We start from the raw sequence: 19,887 nt of genomic DNA, 5'->3' as shown, positions 1-19,887 counted from the left end.
GGAGGGCGGCCGCAGTAAGCACGTAGACATTTGATACAGGCGGAGTCAGCGAGTGACAGTAGGCGAGCGCGCGCGGCGAGGGGCAACGTAAACAACAAGAGACGAACGCGCGCGACGAGGAACGAGCGAGCGCGAACGACGAGGAGTGAGCGGGCGCAAGCGACAAAAGGCGAGCGAGCGCGACGAAGAGCGAGCGAGCGCGAACGACGAGGAGCGAGCGAGCTATAAGGAAAAAGCTATGAAGAAAAAGCTCGCTCGCTCCTCGTCGCGCGCGATCGCCTCTTGTCGCTTACGTTGCCCCTCGCCGCGTGCGCTTGCCTATCGCCACTCGCTGACTCCGCCTGTATCAAATGTCTACGTGCTTACTGCGGCCGACCTCCGCTCTCTACGCGCTCGTTGGCTCACATGTTTTAATTAATAACTCGGTAACTATTGCCAATTTGACATTATGGTACATGACTTTTCTTTTCGGCTACACCCAATCTATCTCCAACTTTCATCTGCATGATCAGCTATCAAACACCCTGTGCGTGTGTGTGTCTGTGTGTGTGTGTATGTGTGTGTCTGTGTGTGTGTGTGTGTGTCTGTGTGTGTGCGTGCGTGCGTGCGTGCGTGCGTGCGTGCGTGTGTGTGTGCGTGTGTGTGTGTGTGTGTGTGTGTGTGTGTGTGTGTGTGTGTGTGTGTGTGTGTGTGTGTGTGTATGGGTGTGTGGGTGGGGGTGTGGGTGTGTGTGTGTAGTGGGAGAGGGAGAGGGAGAGGGAGGGATAGAGAGGGGGAGAGAGAGATTTTTATAACATAACATTATATTGGGTGAGTGCAAAAGTTCGTGCGGAGTTTCAATAGATGGAGTTATAAGCGTCGTAAAGTGTTGTCATTAATACTTCCATCTACATATTATATAACGTTGGAAAGGTAACGTCTTCAGCTGTTATTAAAAAAAAAAATCATTTGTTTTCATACAAACTGCTTCGAGAAATATCACTTTAAAAATGAGTATCGATAAGGTGCATTTACGGCATGTTATGCTTTACGAGTTTCGGAAGGGAATAAACGTTGCCGCAGCCGTAAAAAACATTCAGGATGTTTATCAGGATGAAGCACCAGCTAAACAAACTGTGGAAAAATGGTTTGCTAAATTTCAGCGCGGAGAATTTAACCTTGAAGACGAGCCACGCTCTGGTCGACCTTCTGACATTGATGACGATGTTTTGCGTACTTTAGTGCTCAATAATCCGCGAATTTCAACAGAAGAAGTTGCTACAGCACTAAACGTTGACCGATCAACCGCTTTTCGGCGTTTAAAAAAGATGGGATTCGATTTGAAGCTCGATATATGGGTGCCCCATTTGCTGATCGAGAAGAACAAAATCAAGCGAATTTCTGCAGCCGTTTCTTTACTCGGGCGGCTCAATAACGAGTCGTTTTTGGATCGACTAGTGACGGGCGATGAGAAATGGGTCCTCTACAACAATGTTCAGCGCAAACGAACATGGAAACAATCAGGTGAGCATGGTGACGCAATGCCAAAGGCCAGTTTGCACCCGATGAAGGTGATGCTCTCTGTTTGGTGGGATTGCAAGGGCATAATCTATTTCGAGCTTCTCCCCGCTGGCGAAACGATTGATTCGGACAAGTACTGTCGCCAATTAACCAATCTGAATCGAGAAATAAAAGAAAAACGTCCGATTTTGTCAAATCGCAAGGGAGTCGTCTTTCATCACGACAACGCCAGACCACACGTTTCGAAAAAGACGCTGCGCAAACTGAAGATGGGATGTCTTAACGCATTCACCGTATTCTCCTGATATCGCACCATCTGACTATCACTTGTTCCGGTCATTGCAAAATTATTTAAATGGAAAAAACTTTGACTCTTTGGAGGCCTTAAAAAACGGCGTCTCTTCGTTCTTCGAATCTAAACCGCGCAGTTTTTATGATCGAGGCATCCGTATGCTGCCAGAACGTTGGGAAAAGATTATAGAAAACGATGGAGAATATATCATTGATTGAATAAAGATTTTTGTTTGCCTAATCACTGTGTGACTTTTACTCACAAACTCCGCACGAACTTTTGCACTCACCCAATACATATATTTACGAGAAACTAAATATTAGGTTATTAAGTATGAAATGTCCGATTTCGAGTCAAAAGTTTAGTTTATTATCTCAAGTTAGAAATATTAGGTCATTAAATATAAAATGTCCAATTTTCTTAAGTACTAAGTTCGACAGTCGATATCTCTGACATTTCACCTTTACAGTTCTTAGTTTTTTTTATTGTAAAGGTACATCATTATTCTTTCAAACGCATGTTTTGGTTTGTGGTTATCTTTCGAATTGTCTTTGTTACAGTAATTTTTGTGTAACCATGGATAACTTAAAAATTCGTATTATTTTCGAATATGAGTTGTGTCGTGGAACCAATGCAGCGCAAACAACTCGAAATATCAACGAAATTTGGTGAAGATAATAGCGAATAACCAAGGCGAATAATGAGTTGAATACTGTAGTGGAAGCGGATACAACTCAAACTGCGTGAATCAGCAGCAAGGTTTAACATTACTATTCCAACAATATTGGATCACGTGAAACAAATCGGCAAGGTAAAAAAGCTGGATAGATTGGTTCCGCATGAATTAAACGAGCGTCAAAAGAGAAATCGTCTCGAAGCTTGCCTTTCTTTACTATCACGACATAAAGGCGAACCATTTTTACATTGTATTATTACATGTGATGAAAAATGGATTCTTTTGGACAATCGCAAGCGTTCGTCACAATAGTTGGATATGGATGAAGTGCCGAAACAATCCGAAACCGAATATTCACAAAAGAAAACTAATGGTGTCTGTTTGGTGGTCCAACGCTGATATTGTCCACTACAGCTTCATGAAACCTGGTCAATCGATTACAGCGGGTGTCTATTGTAACCAACTGGATAAAATGATCAGAATGCTTGCGACTAAGCAGCCGAGATTGGTCAATAGAGACAGGCCAATCCTCTTGCAAGACAACGTTTGACTATATGTTGCACAAACAACGTTGCTCAAACTATAGCTAGCTGGATTTGGAAATTTTGTCACCATATTCACCAGATCTTGCACCAACTGACTACCATTTCTTCCAGGCACTGCGCCACTTCTTGCAAAGAAAAATATTCAATTCTGGACAACTTCTGGAAAACGTTTTCTGTGATTTCATCGCCACTCGCTCTTCAAGCTTCTTTGTTGCTGGCATGAATAAGCTATTGTTAAAATGGCAGAACTGTGTCGATAGTTTAGGCGCATACCTAGATTAATTTTGTTATTTCTGGTTTGAGACATAATAAACCAAACTTTTGATCCGAAATCGGACATTTCATACTTAATGATCTAATAGTACAATTAATCAGAGTATGCCCTTATTGAAAATTGAATAATTTTCCTTGCAAAAAGTGGCCTAGTGCTTGGAAGAAGTGGTAGTCAGTTGGTGCAAGGTCTGGTGAATATGGTAGGTGACAGAGAGGTTCCAAGTCCAGCTGCTGTAGTTTGAGCAACGTTGTTTATGCGACATATGGTCGAGCGTTATCTTGCAAGAGGATTGGCCTTTATCGACCAATCTCGGCTATTTAATCGTAAGCATCCTGATCATTTCGTCCAGTTGGTTACCGTAGATATCTGCTGTAATCGATTGACCAGGTTTCATGAAGCTGTAGTGGACAATACCAGCGCTGGACCACCAAGCAGATACTATTAGCTTTCTTTTGTGAATATTTAGTTTCGGACTGTGTTTCGACACTTCATCTATATCCAACTATTGTGACGAATGCTTGCGACTGTCAAAAAGAATCCATTTTTCATCATATGTAATAATACGATGTAAAAGTGGTTCGCTTTTATGTCATAACAGTAAAGAAAGGCAAGCTTCGAGATGATTTCTCTTCTGACGCTCGTTTAACTCATGCGGAACCCATCTATCCAGCTTCTTTACCTTGCCGATTTGTTTCAGGTGACCCAGTATTGTTGGAATAGTAACGTTAAATCTTGTTGCTAATTCACGCGTAATTTGAGATGTATCTGCTTCTACTACAGCTTTCAGCTCATCATTATCCGCCTTGGTCTCGGGTCGCCCATGTGGCTCATTTTCAAGATTCAAATCGCCAGAATAAAACTTCTCAAACCATCGACGTACTGTGCGTTCATTAGCCACATCTTCACCAAATACTTCGTTGATATTTCGAGTTGTCTGTGCTGCATTTGTTTCATGACGGAACTTATATTCGAAAATAACACAAATTTTTAGCTTATCCGTGGTTACATAAACATTGCTGTAACAAAGACAATTCAAAAGACAATCACAAACCAAAACATGCGTTTGAAAGAGTGATAATGTACCTTTACAAAAAAAAACCAAGGACTGTAAAGGTGAAATGTCAGAGATATCGACTGTCGAACTTACTACTTAAGGAAATCGGACATTTCATATTTAATGACCAAATATTTTCTCGTACTTACTCTCTCTCTCTCTCTCTCTCTCTCTCTCTCTCTCTCTCTCTCTCTCTCTCTCTCTCTCTCTCTCTCTCCCCCCCCCCTTTCCTTCTCCATTCTCTTTCTCACAGGTTCGACTTTCATTATTATTAAAATGCCACTGTGTATTATAGATCCATTGTGTTACGCACAGAATATATAATTTTAATAAAGTAAATAAAGTTTTGTAAAGTTTATCTAAGTGTTTTAGTAAAATAAAAATTGAAATCGGGAATTCCACGTTATTTTCATATACATATGTTATTCGGATCATGATTTATTTTAATGTGGAATCATTAAATGTAGAGACAAACTGAACATACTTCCTCCTAAACCTCTTCGATTCCCCTCTCTAGCTCGGCAATTGTGCCTTTCGGCGAATAAACTGCAACTGTATTCTTTATAATTTCGCAGCAAAATAACATTGTTCTCAGCAATACGAACGTACGCAACATTTATTTTCATTTTGAGTTGATGCTAGATTATCAATGGTATACATAAGATTGAAATAAGAGCAGGTTTGTGAATGTTTCTCGAAAATTTTCCCATTTTTATCATTTTTACAACTAAAAATTATTTTATTTCTCTCCATTCTATCAACGCATTAAAAATGGTATCCAAAAGCATTTTATGTACACCGATATATTTTTATAAGAACGAAGTTGCTATGTATACAATATAAAACTCACACAAATACTTTCGTATAAATGCTTATTCGAAATCGTTATTCGTTACTCGCGAATACGTTTCGACCAGTTCCTGTAACGACGAAGACATCTATATCCGCTGCTACATTACATCGGAAACCGACAGATTCCAGTTATCATCGGGGAAAGAATCGCAGAATGTCCGTATACCGTCATACATTGGACTGTCATAAGCGGAAAGAGAGAGATTGGTCGAGCGTGAAGTCCGGCCGCCTTTTGACCGCTACCTTGATGCCCTTCGATGACTCGTAATGACAGCTTGCATGGCACCTTAGTCTATTTTCTGCACGTATAAATGTCCGGGATGCATCGGCCGCACGACTGTCTTTTGCAGTGCACCGCGACATATCCGTTGGAGAAGAGGTCTCTGGAAAAGTGCCGATCCTTCGTGGTAAAGAACTGCGGAAACATCTTGTTCTGTGAACTTCAAGTGCGTCGAGACACGACGCGAGCGATCTTAGCTCCTTTGCAGTTATCGTCCCTGCTTTTCGTTGTCGACCGTCTCATCCTAACTTGCTTAAGTATATTCGCTTAGACGTCATATTTCTACTGAAAAAAAACGAATATGGAAAAGATAAGAACAGATGAAACATGTAACTTTGAAAAAGCTTCCGATAGAAAAGTGATTAAATATGTTTCCCGAGAAGGAGTTCCACAATGCTCATATTTAGCTATTTTAAAAACGAAGTAGTTTATTAAAAAGTAAGTAGTTTACTTAATACTCGTTATACATGATAACGAAGACAAAATTATCTCGCACTTGAAAGAAGCGGGAAAATAGGACGGAAGGGTGAGTAACGCGCGTGAACATTTTGGACATTATCAGTTTTAAATATCCGATAATATCTGATTTAATTTAAATGTCTCCCTTCTGACACATGGTTTGTTCTCGGTAATAATATTATTAACGAATTCGATAATTTCGATATAAATTATGGAATATTCGATAATTTTATCAAATGTGTCATCACGAGTAATGTTCAATAATGAAAAAAAAAAGAAAAAGAACGAATTAATGTAACTTTGTATTATTTGAACAAAATTTAATGAAATGTCACTTAGTATTGCACAACGATTGTTTTAAAATACCGTATTAAAAACGGATAAGAAGTATCAAAAATGCATGTTTCTCTATAAGAAGAAGAAAGAGAGAGAGAAAGATAGGGAGAGAATTAATTTAATTAACCGTACCTAACCATTAATGTCACTGATCTTCTGAGAAATTTGTATATGCATTTAAATGCAGATGCATCCTCGCGCTCTCCACATGCTTACCCTCGCAGTGACTACGGTTGTAAGAAGTAGTTGCGACGATAAAGTAAAATGGTATTCCGGATTACGGTCCATGCTTAAGAATTGTCCGCTGGAGTCGCGGAACAACTCCGAGCAAGTCGAGATTCTCGAGACCTTCAGGCGTTGCGTGCAACGGAGAGTCGTCGATACCTTGGATGCTCTTCTGGACGAGGATGTCATCGCGGTGTTCCACGGAGTCGACTTGGTACGATTCCGCCCGAACGACGAGAACAGCACAGAATATAAGTGAGTTTATTTTCGCACCACTTCAACATAAAAAGCATATTTAAGGAAAATTAAAAAAATAATTTCTAATAATTATTAAAGAATTTTTTAACCGAGAAAAACATCGGTATTCTTTCTTAATCTATTTTCCCTTCGTTTCATATACGCTATTTATATTTTAAGAACTGCAGTCTATTGTTCACACAAATTTATTGCTTCTTAGCAAAAATTTACTGATTTTTAGACCTTGTTGACAGTTTAGGAAAAACTAATTATATATAATTATATATAATTATATATAATTGCACACAATACTTTTATATTAATTTTATAAATAATTTTTCTTAAAAGTCTGTTTTTGTATTAGTAGAAAACGTGGTAAAATTTCATATAGAGAAAGCTATAATATTCTTTAAATCTTCTCTTTAATATCTTCTTTAATATCTTTAATATCTTCTCATATAAGATTATATGAAAGAGGACGTAAGAAAATAAATTAGAACGATTGTAAAAGTGAGTACCTTCCTAATGCGTTCGGATAGAATCGATCTTTCGTGTAATATTGCAGCCACGTTTCTCTGATGTTCAAAGTTTCGATAGTAAGAGAGTCCGAAATATAATTCATATTTGAACAAAAGCGTCAAAGGTATGTGAATCAGTGAGATATTTGGAGAAAAGCGGGGGGGGATGAAGAGAGGAGGAGAGTTGGCTGGAATTTCATCCGAGGTTCTTGCATATAGATCACGATCTGTTATATTAGAATTTGCTGCATTTTAGAGACACGTGTGTTACCCATCGTGCGCTGGAACGTTTCAAAAACGTGTACCAAAAATTTCCAAATATTTTCGTCGCTGATGGAAGTATATGAGAAAAGAGCACCAGAGTTACATATACAGGGTGTCCGGTAATTAGCTGCCAACCCGAAGTATGAAGGTAGATTGGTTTAAGCTGAAAAGAGAAGTAAAATATAATTTTGCAAGAATCGCAATAATTATCGAGTTATTAATGACAGAAATCTAAGGAGTGGAATCACGCCGACATAGATGATTGCAGAAGCGTTGCGGCCGCTTGGGCCACAGAGCAGCCCAGTCGATTCAGAAACTGTTGCCGTTGCGCGGCGAAAGGAAGGACAACATGCCGCTATTCATGTTATATCTCGCCGCACGTCGCCAACAATTGTTAGGTCGACTGGATCACATTATGGTCCGAGAGGCTGCGATACCGCTCCAATCATTATCTCGGCGTAAGCTCATTCGTTAGATTTCTGTCATTAATAACACAATAATTATCGCAATTCTTCGCAAAATTATATTTTTCTTTTCAGCTTAACCTAATGTACCTTCACACTTCGGCAGCTAAGTACCGGGCACCTATACACCCTGTATAGGTTGTTGAAAAAAGGTAAAATGTTTTAAGGTTATTTAGTATTGCTTAAAATGTGTCAAAAGGCCTTAATAAATATAGACAAATGAACTTATGTAATATATGGAATTTTATTTATTGCTAACTTAATTTCCTTTATGATATCTGTCACAAAAAATAAAAGTTTTTATTGCATATGCTTGAAATATTGCATACAATTTTGCGAAATATAACCCAGCAAATACAATATTACATGTAACGTGCATGTTAGTTGTAATTTTCTACTCAACAATATAACTGTTATATAACACATGTGTTATATAAGAGTAACACATGTGTTATATAACAGTTATATTGTTGAGTAGGAAATTACAACTAACATGCACGTTACATGTAATATTGTGTTTGCTGAGAAAGTTATCGATTTATAAAATGCTGAAATATTTGCGTAAATATTTGATTTGGTTTTCAAGTTTGTATCGCGCCCATCTTCGATTTATTTGTGTAATGTTTTGTGAAATAGTTTCTGGTTCACTTCTTCAGAGAGAAGATCTCATAGAAACTGAAATTAATTGCATGAATATTTTTTTATGGAATAATGATCCCGGCGATCATAGTAATGAGTCGATTTAGCAACAGTAAATATGTCTCAAGGTAGACGTTTGTTTGTAATAATTCGAAGTAATTGTAAATATTTCGTGGGTTCATTCTCAATCCGTTCTGAACGTCTTGTCGCATAGCATTTTGGCAATAAATTTACTCATTCAATGCAATATTCCTCAGCAAAGCATCGCTATAAATAATAAGTTTAATTATGTCCATAGTTCGTATGATCGTAGCTCATTAACTCACTTACGACATAAAGAAATTGACATTGAACTTATTTAATTTTTTTTAAATTTTTTTTAGCGATTAAACGCGACTGAAGAAACAAAAAAAGTCTTGTGTTAATATTGTGTGTGTGTGTGTGTGTGTGTGTGTGAGGGTATGTGTTTCTTCCATATCTTCGCAGTCAAAGTTAACAGCATAATTAGTATACATTTTTTGCTTACAAGTGCAAAGTTAAAAATTTAAACGAACACGGACATCAATAATTATGGTTTTTTTACGCCAATGCCAGAAATGGCAGACATGAATTTTATGTATAGTCGTGTTAATGGTAATGTCCTAGAAACATGTCTTTGGTTAGAAATATACAGGGTATCCAGTAATTAGCTGCCAACCCGAAGTGCGAAGGTAGATTGGGTTAAGACAAACATAAAAGTCCCATACTGTTTTGCGAGATTCACAATAATTATCGAGTTATTAATGACAGAAATCTAAGGAGTGGGAGCGTGCCGACATAGATTGAAGAAGCGTTGCAGCTGCTCAGGCCACTTTGCGACCCAGTCGATGTCAAAAACTGTTGCCAGTGCGCGGCGAGGGAAAGGACAACGCGCCGCTATTCGTTGTTTTATCTCGCCTCACTTACGTCTCGTCACACGCTCCCAACAGTTGACTGGATCACGTTGTAACCCGAGAGGCTATGACGCTTCTCCAATCATCCATCTCAATGCGCGCTCATTCGTCAGATTTCTGTAATTAATATTGGGGACTTGAATAAGTTCTCGCTGTTTCCCGACAGATGGTATTATCTTAGCCTTTTTGCATCGGGCAATACTACAGCCAACTTCATTGTGAAGCTCTATCATTAGACTCGAAGTGACAGTATATGTTATTTCGCCGAAGCGCAAATAACATGTTTTTTCAAAGCGTTAAACATGTCGAATTTCGTGCCAAAAAAAGAGTATTTATGGGGAATTTTACAGCATTACTTTTTTCAAAAAAAATCTGCAGCTGAATTACATAGAATTCTTGTGGAGACTTACGGCGACCATGTTCTGTTGGAAATAACATGCAGAGATTGGTGTAAACGCTTTAAAAATAATGATTTTGATGTTGAAGATAAAGAACGCTCTGGCGCACCGAAAAAGTTTGAAGACGAAGAATTGGAAGCATTACTCGATGAAGACCCATGTCAGACGCAAAATGAACTTGCAGAATCATTAGGAGTTGATCACACAACAGTTGCCAAATGTTTAAAAGCATTAGGAATGATTCAAAAGCAAGGAAATTGGGTGTCGTACGAATTGAAACCAAGAGATATCGAACGACGTTTTTTCGTAGAAAATCGTGGGATAAGCCCGGCCATGCATTAACATCGACGGCAAAGCCGAATATCCATGGTTCCAAGCTCATGCTCTGTATTTGGTAGGATCAGCTGGGTATAGTATATTATGAGCTCTTCAAACCCAACGAAACCATCATGGAAGATCGCTATCGACTACAATTGATGCGTTTGAGCCGAGCATTGAAGGAAAAACGCAATACGAGGAGAGACACGACAAAGTAATTTTGCAGCATGACAACGCTCGGCCACATGTTGCAAAACCGATCAAAACCTACTTGGAAACGCTCAAATGGGAAGTCCTACCCCACCTGCCGTATTCACAGGACATTGCTCCTTTCGATTACCACATGTTCCGATCGATGACTCATGGCCTAGATAATCTCAAAAGATGAGTCGTTCTTTCGACATGGTATTCGTATGCTGCTAGAAAGATGGGAGAAAGTAGTGGCTAGTGATGGACAATACTTTCAATGACATGTCCTTTACTAATTTTTTTAAATAAAGCATTCATTTGCACGAAAAAACAGAGAACTTATTCAAGTCTCCAATAATTCGATAATTATTGCAAATCTCGCAAAACGGTATGGGACTTTTATGTTTGTCTTAACCCAATTTACCTTCACACTTCGGGTTGGCAGCTAATTACCGAACACCCTATATATATAGGATGTGCCATAATTGTAATACACCATCTTCAAAGGGGCGTAGAGCTAAGTGAGAGGAACAAAAAAGTCTTCTTCCATCTAAATGGAATATCACTAATGATATCCTGTATATTTTTTAGTAATAACCGCATAAAATTTGGCGTTTGTCACGCCCATCACGTCCTATAGACGCTCTGAGATGGGGTGTATGAGGTTGGCACCCCGTTTTTCGAAATTTACAATTTCGAAAGTTATTCCAGATTGTTCTGACTTTGTTCCAAAGTGATTTTGCTCCATTCCAAACGGTTTTCGAATAAAACAAAAAAATGATTTTTTGAGCTGGCACCACGTTTTTCGAAAATCGAACATTTCGATACCGCTATAGATTGTTCTAGTTGTTCCAAAGATTGTTCCAAAAGGACAAATCCGTAAGGTGAACTATAAGTCCGAAAAATGAAAAAAAGATTTTTTGACAGTCTACCGGACCAAGAGCAAACTTATACTATCTTTCTTGTTCCAACCGAGCCCTTTCTGTTCTGAATTATTCCATGCTTAAAAATTATAGTTCTTAAATATGAATCTCGTACCACCATCCGTTCTCCCAAAATTCGAAAAAAATCGATTTTCCAGCACCCGACGTCAAGAGTAAACATATGCTTTTTTCCTTGTTCCAACCGAGCCCTTTTTGTTCTGAATTGTTCTAGGCCTAAAAATTATAGTTCTTAAGTATGAATCTCGTACCATCATCCGTTCTCCCAAAATTCGAAAAAAATCGATTTTCCAGCCCCCGACAACAAGGGTAAACACATGCTTTCTTCTTTGTTCCAACCGAGCCTTTTTTGTTCTGGATTGTTCTAGGCTTAAAAATTTTAGTTCCTAAGTATGAATCTCGTGCCACCATCCGTTTTTTCAAAATTCGAAAAAAATCAATTTTCCAGCACTGTAGACGTCAAGAGTAAACATATGCTTCCTTTCTTGTTACAACTGCGCCCTTTTTATTCTGAATTATTCTAGGCTTAAAAATTATAGTTTTTAAGTATGAATCTCGTACTACGATCCGTTTTCCCAGTAATTTTCAGGGAATACATATTCGCATAAATTTATAACATTTGAGCAGGTGTCTCCTTCTAAGATATTAGACATTTCCATATCTTTTAAAAAACATGTAATACTTTTTAAAATTTCGGCACGCATTTTATAAATTTTTTACGTCGAACCTAAGTGTACGAAAGATTTTATAAATTTAAAAGCACTGTCGCATCCTCGTAGGAAGAGGAAAACAATCGGAAAATATTAAAATAAGAAGTGCAGAACAGAGTATAACTGGCCGCGCGAAAAGTTTACGTGTGTGCTCTGTTCTCATCACTTTTCAGATTTGATGCTGCTTACGGCTTGAGTAGATCTTCAAAGCGGTTTTCGCCGCGCGCTAGCGTTCGATACAGCATACAGTTCTAGTGAGTCGCGAGAACAGAATACTTGCGTTATACCGTACGCTAGCATGCAGCGACAACCGCTTTACAGATACAGCGACAGCGTCAAATCGAAAAAGCAGAGAAACAGAGCACACGTGAACTTCTTGCATGGCGAGTTATTCTCAGTATTTTCTAATTGTCTTTTGCTCGAATAAACGCAATACTATCTCTGCGATTATCGTAGAACATCACAAATTATTAAAGATAGAAACGTTTCGAAGCCTATTTGAGGGTAAGTTAGTTGTTCTGATCGTATATTATCGGATTATTTTTTATTCTATTAGTTATTTTATTCTTATTCTCACATGCCATATTACAGAAGTATGGCTAAATACGTCAAACCTTTGATGGACGTTCTATTATCACCGGAATATAGAGATTTGCTGGACAAATGTGGCAAACCAGTTATACCAAGCAATGGTATATACACAAAGATAAGTACAGCGTTAAAAAACGTCATTAAATGAAAATATATTTATATTATAATAAAAGAGAATCAATATGGAATTCTGGATAAAATACGGCAGTTCCATGATATTGATACTCCAAATTCCACGCTTTTAAAAAGCACAACATCTACTGTCGACATTACTATACGAGATAATATTCTCGAATTTAATATTACGTTTTCATATAAAGATTGGATTAGCATGTCTCCTACAAATGTATCATATTTCGATAAAAAACGAGGTTCTCGTACTTATTGCATGCTGCAGCGTAAAATTTGGACTAATAAAATATATGCAAATGTCCATAAAGCAACAAAACTGCTGTGCGCATTAGTTTTTAAGAAATCAAGAATTTCAAAAATTGGTATATATTGTACGGTAAACGGATCGTGTAAGGAATGCAGTTGCATCTTCTTAGGTCGCGTTATTAACAAGCTACCGCCACAAATCGATGTTATTATGGAATGTGAGATTCGTAATTTCGATGAATCAGTAAGACACGAGAGAAAACGTCAATTTAAAGGGCAGAAGAGGGTTGCACAGAATAAATTTTCCACGTCCACAACAAATAGTATGTGACTTTGATAGAGCATTAATGGGTGCTATTGTAAGAACATTTGGTTATTGTACTGATAAAAGAATATTTATCAATATGTTTCTTATGTATTTCAGAGAAGAACAAAAAAATTTCAGCATGTTTTCTACGTTTAGATATATCGCATTCTGTAAGTTTTGTAATTAGATGGAAAATTTTTATATCTGTTCATCCTAAAGTTAAAACATTTTATATAATGATAATGTGTTTATTAACAAGGACAACAGATTTCCTTGAGTTACAACAAATAGTACGAGCTGCGATTATTCTCTGTTGTAGTGAAAATATTGGAAAAGATAAGAATCAGCAAGATACTATTGCTGAAGAATCACAAATTTTATTTGTAATAAAATCAAAGAAGTTCCTCATGTAGAGGAAATTGCTGATCGGTGCACTGATGTAGGTCGTAATGTAGATGAATCAGATTTACTATTCACAGATATTAACCAAGAAGATGTATATCAGAATAGCGGAGAATTTCATTCTGCTGAAAATTCTGCAATGATTTCCTGGGTTGATACATTCTTTGATAGTTGCGTTAACGAGTTGCACAATGTTTCTGAAGGTATGGACATAAATCCATATTATTGCTCAGAAATGGCGCAAAGTTAAGTATTTGTTACCATATTTTCCACTTTACTCCGGAGTAATAATATCTAAATTTGGATTTGGCAAAATAAATGCAAGCTCATCTGCAGTTGAGTCTGAGTTTAACGACATCAAACATAGTATAGTACAATAGTACAAAGTACAATTCTCAATCAATGCGAGTTGATAAGTTTTTAACAGTGCATATTCAGTCGTTCTCTGTTAAAGCAAAATTATCAATGTCAGATGTTAACAGACCAGTATGCCCATCTACATAAAAAATCAGTAGACACTAAAAGCCAATGCAGCTTTCAGAAATTATCATATACCCGAAGTCAAATACAAAAATGTCGGCTAATTCTGCCGAATTAGAAGAGGAAACTTGTGAGTTAGCGGCAGAACAAAACTGGCGAAATAAGAACGATAAAAAACTAAACATGTTTATTTGGATGCATGCCCTGGTTGGGATATGTTTAATATTAATAGAAAACATGTTACTTTAGGTGTATTACTAAATGGTAATATTTGTCCTGTTTTAAAAGTAGGTTCTAATAATATCATCGTCAAAAATACATGTGGTTTTGACAGCATAGTTCAAATTCTCGCTGCAGCATGCGTGTACGATAAATTTAAAGTATTTATCGATACAGCCACGACAAATGCTTTTAAATTTATAAAATCTTTTGTACAATTAGGTTCGACGAAAATAATTTATAAAATGTGTGCCAAAATTTTAAAAAGTGTTACATGTTTTTTAAAAGATATAGAAATGTCTAATATTTTAAAAGTAGACGCCTGCTCAAATGTCATAAATTTATGCGAATATGTATTCCCTGAAAATTATAGTTATATAGAAATACGTACATGTCAAACATGTGGCAATATAAAAATGATCAAAAAATGTATTTTATCTATAAATGAGGAGATATTGTATCAACATGGTTACGCGAAAATTGTTGACGCGATAAAGGAAGGAAGAATTGTAAATCTTCGATGTAATAAATGTGACGAGGTACGTATTATGAGCGTATCATACGGTGCGCAATTATTTATTGAAAGTTCAATTATGACTGATTTGGATGACATTCCATATTCTATTAAATTAAATGAACAACATTTTACTCATGCTGGATGTGTGGTATATCATGGGCAAAGTTCCGAAATGTCAGTTGGCCATTACACTGCGTATGTACGTAATGGTACCAATTGGATTGAATATGATGACTTGTTGCGTAAGCCCAAAAAATGCGTTAAACCAAAAGTAAAAACAGATGTAAATTTATGTATTTATGTAGAAACATAAAATATTTTTAAAACAATCGTGCAAAGAGATTGATACTATTGCAATGTTATAAAGCCAAGGAAATATATCTTACCATATATATTCTTTATTATTAGTTTATATATATACTTTATATATACTATTATAAATAAATTTATATAAAAAATCTCATATAATATTATATACCACTCTCTAACACATGTTGCGTGAATGCTTCTCATTATATACTTATCCTATTATCCGTAAAAACGTGATTTGGATAATGCCAGACACAAGTGATTGATATTACACTATTATTGTTAAATCATCATTATAGGCAATAAGGTACATAGATCCCGATTCTTCTACTTCTCACCAGTCTTATGCAAATTCGCGTTTAGATGATTACCATTACCCTTTTCTTCTCTAAACATTCAAAAATCTCCTATTATTACTTACTTAAAGGGTTATATTCATAGTCCGGTCTTGTATTTAAGATCGTCTTAAGTTCATCTTCAAATGCTGAACGGATCATTCCACTGGCTACAGAATAGTTGAATATGAACTTAAGACGGCCTTAAATATAAAATCTGACTATGAATACCGACCAAAATCTAAGTTTCGGATAAAGTTTTCATTAAGGAAAAATCGTATTAGAATTCACTCACGAACATTTTACTTTAAAAACTCGCCGTTTCGAATTATCTGTATATACCGGGTATTTTAGACCACACGGGTCAGCCAATTTTTTCGTAAATGCGACATTTTGAAGAAAAATGTTTCAGACTAAAGTTGTAGGGCCTCAAAGAATCTATTTACTGATGCTATAAATTTCATCTTGGGATGACCTTGAAAAGCCTAGTCAAGATCAACATAAAAATCTTAAATGGAAACTCAAATTTTTTATTACACCATCTTTTTTACCAACTAATTTGAATAACTTTTGTCTAAAACATTTTTCTCTAAAATGTCGCGTACGAAAAAATCGGGTAAATCGGGTGGTCTGAAACACCCTGAATATAAACACCCACGTTCTGGAAAATTGATCCTTTTCCGATTTTTTTGGAAAAACGGATGACGATGCGAAATCCATATTTTAGAACTATATTTCATAAACCTAGATCAGCTTCGATCAGAAAGAGCTCGATTGGAACAAGAAAGAAAGCATGTGTTTACTCTAGACGTCTACAGTGCTGGAAAATTGATTTTTTTCGAATTTTGGAAAAGCGGATGGTGGCACGAGATTCATACTTAGGAACTATAATTTTTAAGCCTAGAACAATCCAGAACAAAAAGGGCTCGGTTGGAACAAAGAAGAAAGCATGTGTTTACCCTTGTCGTCGGGGGCTGGAAAATCGATTTTTTCGAATTTTGGGAGAACGGATGATGATACGAGATTCATACTTAAGAACCATAATTTTTAAGCCTAGAACAATTCAGAACAAAAAGGGCTCGGTTGGAACAAGGAAGAAAGCATGTGTTTATTCTTGACGTCGGGTGCTGGAAAATCGATTCTTTTTCGAATTTTGGGAGAACGGATGATGGTACGAGATTCATACTTAAGAACTATAATTTTTAAGCCTAGAATAATTCAGAACAAAAAGGGCTCGGTTGAACAAAGAAAAAAGCATGTGTTTACTCTAGACGTCGGGTGTTGGAAAATCGATTTTTTTCGAATTTTGGGAGAACGGATGGTGGTACGAGATTCATACTTAACTATAATTTTTAAGCCTAGAACAATTCAGAACAAAAAGGGCTCGGTTGGAACAAGGAAGGAAGCATGTGTTTACTCTTGACGTCGGGTGCTGGAAAATCGATTTTTTTCGAATTTTGGGAGGACGGATGATGGTACGAGATTCATACTTAAGAACTATAATTTTTAAGCCTAGAACAATTCAGAACAAAAAGGGCTCGGTTGGAACAAGGAAGTAAGCATGTGTTTACCCTTGACGTCGAGTGCTGGAAAATCGATTCTTTTTCGAATTTTGGGAGAACGGATGATGGTACGAGATTCATACTTAAGAACTATAATTTTTAAGCCTAGAACAATTGAGAACAAAAAGGGCTCGGTTGGAACAAGGAAGAAAGCATGTGTTTACTCTTGACGTCGGGTGCTGGAAAATCGATTTTTTTCGAATTTTGGGAGAAGGGATGATGGTACGAGATTCATACTTAAGGACTATAATTTTTAAGCATGGAATAATTCAGAACAGAAAGGGCTCGGTTGGAACAAGAAAGATAGTATTTAAAAAAGATAGTAGAAGTTTACTCTTGATCCGGTAGACTGTCAAAAAGCTTTTTTTTCATTTTTCGGATTTATAGTTCACCCTACAGATTTGTCCTTTTGAAACAATCTTTGGAATAACTAGAACAATCTGTAGCGGTATCGAAATGTTCGATTTTCGAAAAAAGGGGTGCCAGCTCAAAAAATAATTTTTTTGTTTTATTCGAAAACCATTTGGAATGGAGCAATATCACTTTGGAACAATGTAGTACAAAGTCAGAACCATCTGGCACAACTTTCAAAATTGTAAATTTCGAAAAACAGGGTGCCAACTTCATACATCCTTTGAGTTGACGTTTTGGCGCGTTGATGCCGCGCGACGGTCAGCGTTATCGCTGAGCTTCGACGCACGCAGCTCACCGCTAAGCGTGTATAGGCCGCGATGGGCGTGATAAACGCCAAACTTTACGCGGTTATTACTAAAAAACTGTACAAGATATCGCTAAAAGGGAAAAGACTTTTCGTTCCTCTCGCTTAGCTCTACACTCCTCCCAGGTAGCAGACTGACGTCAAATGACGTACTAATGACGTCTTAATGACGTCTCTAACGTCATTAAGACGTCATTAGTACGTTATTTGACGTCAGTCTGATACCAGGGCTATGGAGTTGGTGTATTACAATTATGAGACACCCTGTATAGACACATATGCATACACACACATACTGGGTCATCGAAAACTATCGGACCCTCCTAATATATTCAATTAGAATGCATTTTGGAAAAAATGTCCAATAGCAAAGTTGTATGGTTTCAAGCGGGGAGTAAGATGATGACCTTAACTTTGACCTTGACCATGTCCTTCAAGGTCATTTCAAGGTCAACCTTATTTTTTTTAATGAAACCCCCAACATTTTATTACATATTCTTAAAGCTTATCTCAAGAGCTTTCCAAAACACTATAATAAAACATTTTTTCATTAAGTACTTTTTGAGTTATAAAGGTTTGAAGTTAACAATTTTTTGACACAAAATGTAAAATATCTTGTAAAATATTATTTAGTTTTCAGTAATCATAACCTTAATACTTTTGTGCGTGAAATAATGAGACCAATTAATTGGTTTAAAGAAAATGCATTAATCGAAAAGTATCGGCTCCCCCTAATATTTTCAATCAGAATGCATTTTGGGAAAATGTCCAATAGCAAAGTTGTACGGCTTCAAGCGGTTATGCTAGTAGGCTATAGCGGAAAACTGCCCGAAGGTGATCGCGAGAAGCTGCTCGAATGCGTGATGTCCGAAGGCGTTAGCGGGAATCTGCCCGAAAGCGTTGGCGGGGCCGATCTTTATTGTCTCACTGTCGCAGGCACCAATAGTAATACAAGCTCTTGAGCAAACAATGCGGATCACTGATTTGAATCTTTGATGCAGTGCTGTCTTCTTCTTATCGAGCAGCAGTCACCTCGTGGACGAAAACGAACAGTCCCAAAAATTTCTGTAACAAAATTTCTGTAACTGTTTCTGTAACAAAAGAAGCCATTGCGCTTCAATTGATTGTCTCAAACATCTTCATTTTGTTTCCAATAGCCCAGAATTTTTTCGTAATTTATTTTCGTTTTTCGTAAAATATTATTAATTGATCTATTAGATTTTCAGTTGCTTAACGAGCTTTTTGCTAGTGCTGGTTGAAATAAACAAATCGACAGTTGGACTAACACTTAATAATTAGTATTTTTCTCTACTTAATTATTTAGATCAATTTCCTATCACTTACCTGATCAATTCTTCTTTGCTCTAATTAAGAATGGCGGAGTTTTCTAAAAGAGATCGAATAACATTAATGATGCGAGGATGGGGAGATCAACAAAGAGGGTATAAAACAGTAACGCGATTATTTAATGAAAATTTTCGGAATGAAAATAATAGGATCTCAAAAAATACTGTAATCTGTACTATTCAACGTTTCGAGGACATTGGTAGCGTTAAAAGCCGCCCAAGATCTGGTAGACGTAAAACAGCAACAAATAATGATAAGGCATTAGATGTTTTACAGTCTTTCGTTGAAAGTCCCCAATTTCCATTTCCCCCCATGTCCCTACATTTCCATCAATCGCGTTGCACAAGAACACGAAATCGGTCATGCACCTGTCAGTAAAATTCTGAAATTGAATAAATGGCGTCCATACAAACTCCATTTGGTCCAAGAATTGTCCGAAGACGATTTTGATAGACGCATCGAATTTTGTGATCTTATGATGGAGATGATTGTCGACGATCCTCTGTTATTTAATAATGTTGTTTTCTCTGATGAGGCAACATTTAAACTGACTGGAAATGTAAATAGACACAATTGTAGATACTGGAATAACGTTAATCCGCACTGGAAAAGAACAATC

The 19,887-nt window shown here is 36.9% G+C and overlaps 1 protein-coding gene and 1 pseudogene across 2 annotated transcripts in view; one reads left to right on the top strand and one right to left on the bottom strand.

The window, feature by feature from the left end:
* The first annotated feature begins 396 nt into the window (after nt 1-396).
* Nucleotides 397-19,887, top strand: part of Osi23 (DUF1676 domain-containing protein Osi23) — a 31,756-nt gene continuing 12,265 nt past the window's right edge. The window contains exons 1-4 of one of the 2 annotated variants that reach the window (XM_025301310.1): nt 397-425; nt 5,316-5,457; nt 5,544-5,730; nt 6,456-6,748. In XM_025301310.1, coding sequence (XP_025157095.1) covers nt 6,456-6,748 — 293 coding nt within the window. In that variant the 5' untranslated portion in view covers nt 397-425; nt 5,316-5,457; nt 5,544-5,730. Of the gene's footprint in view, nt 426-5,315; nt 5,458-5,543; nt 5,731-6,418; nt 6,749-19,887 lie in introns of those variants that run through there. The other variant, XM_025301309.1, reaches the window with a different exon arrangement.
* On the bottom strand, nt 2,068-4,967 carry LOC112589149 (histone-lysine N-methyltransferase SETMAR-like; annotated as a pseudogene).

This window comes from Harpegnathos saltator, unplaced genomic scaffold (assembly GCF_003227715.2).
Source record: "Harpegnathos saltator strain DR-91 unplaced genomic scaffold, Hsal_v8.6 scaffold41, whole genome shotgun sequence".
NCBI lineage: Eukaryota > Metazoa > Arthropoda > Insecta > Hymenoptera > Formicidae > Harpegnathos > Harpegnathos saltator.
Note: the sequence above shows the minus strand (reverse complement) of the source record. Positions and strands in the feature narration are given on the sequence as shown.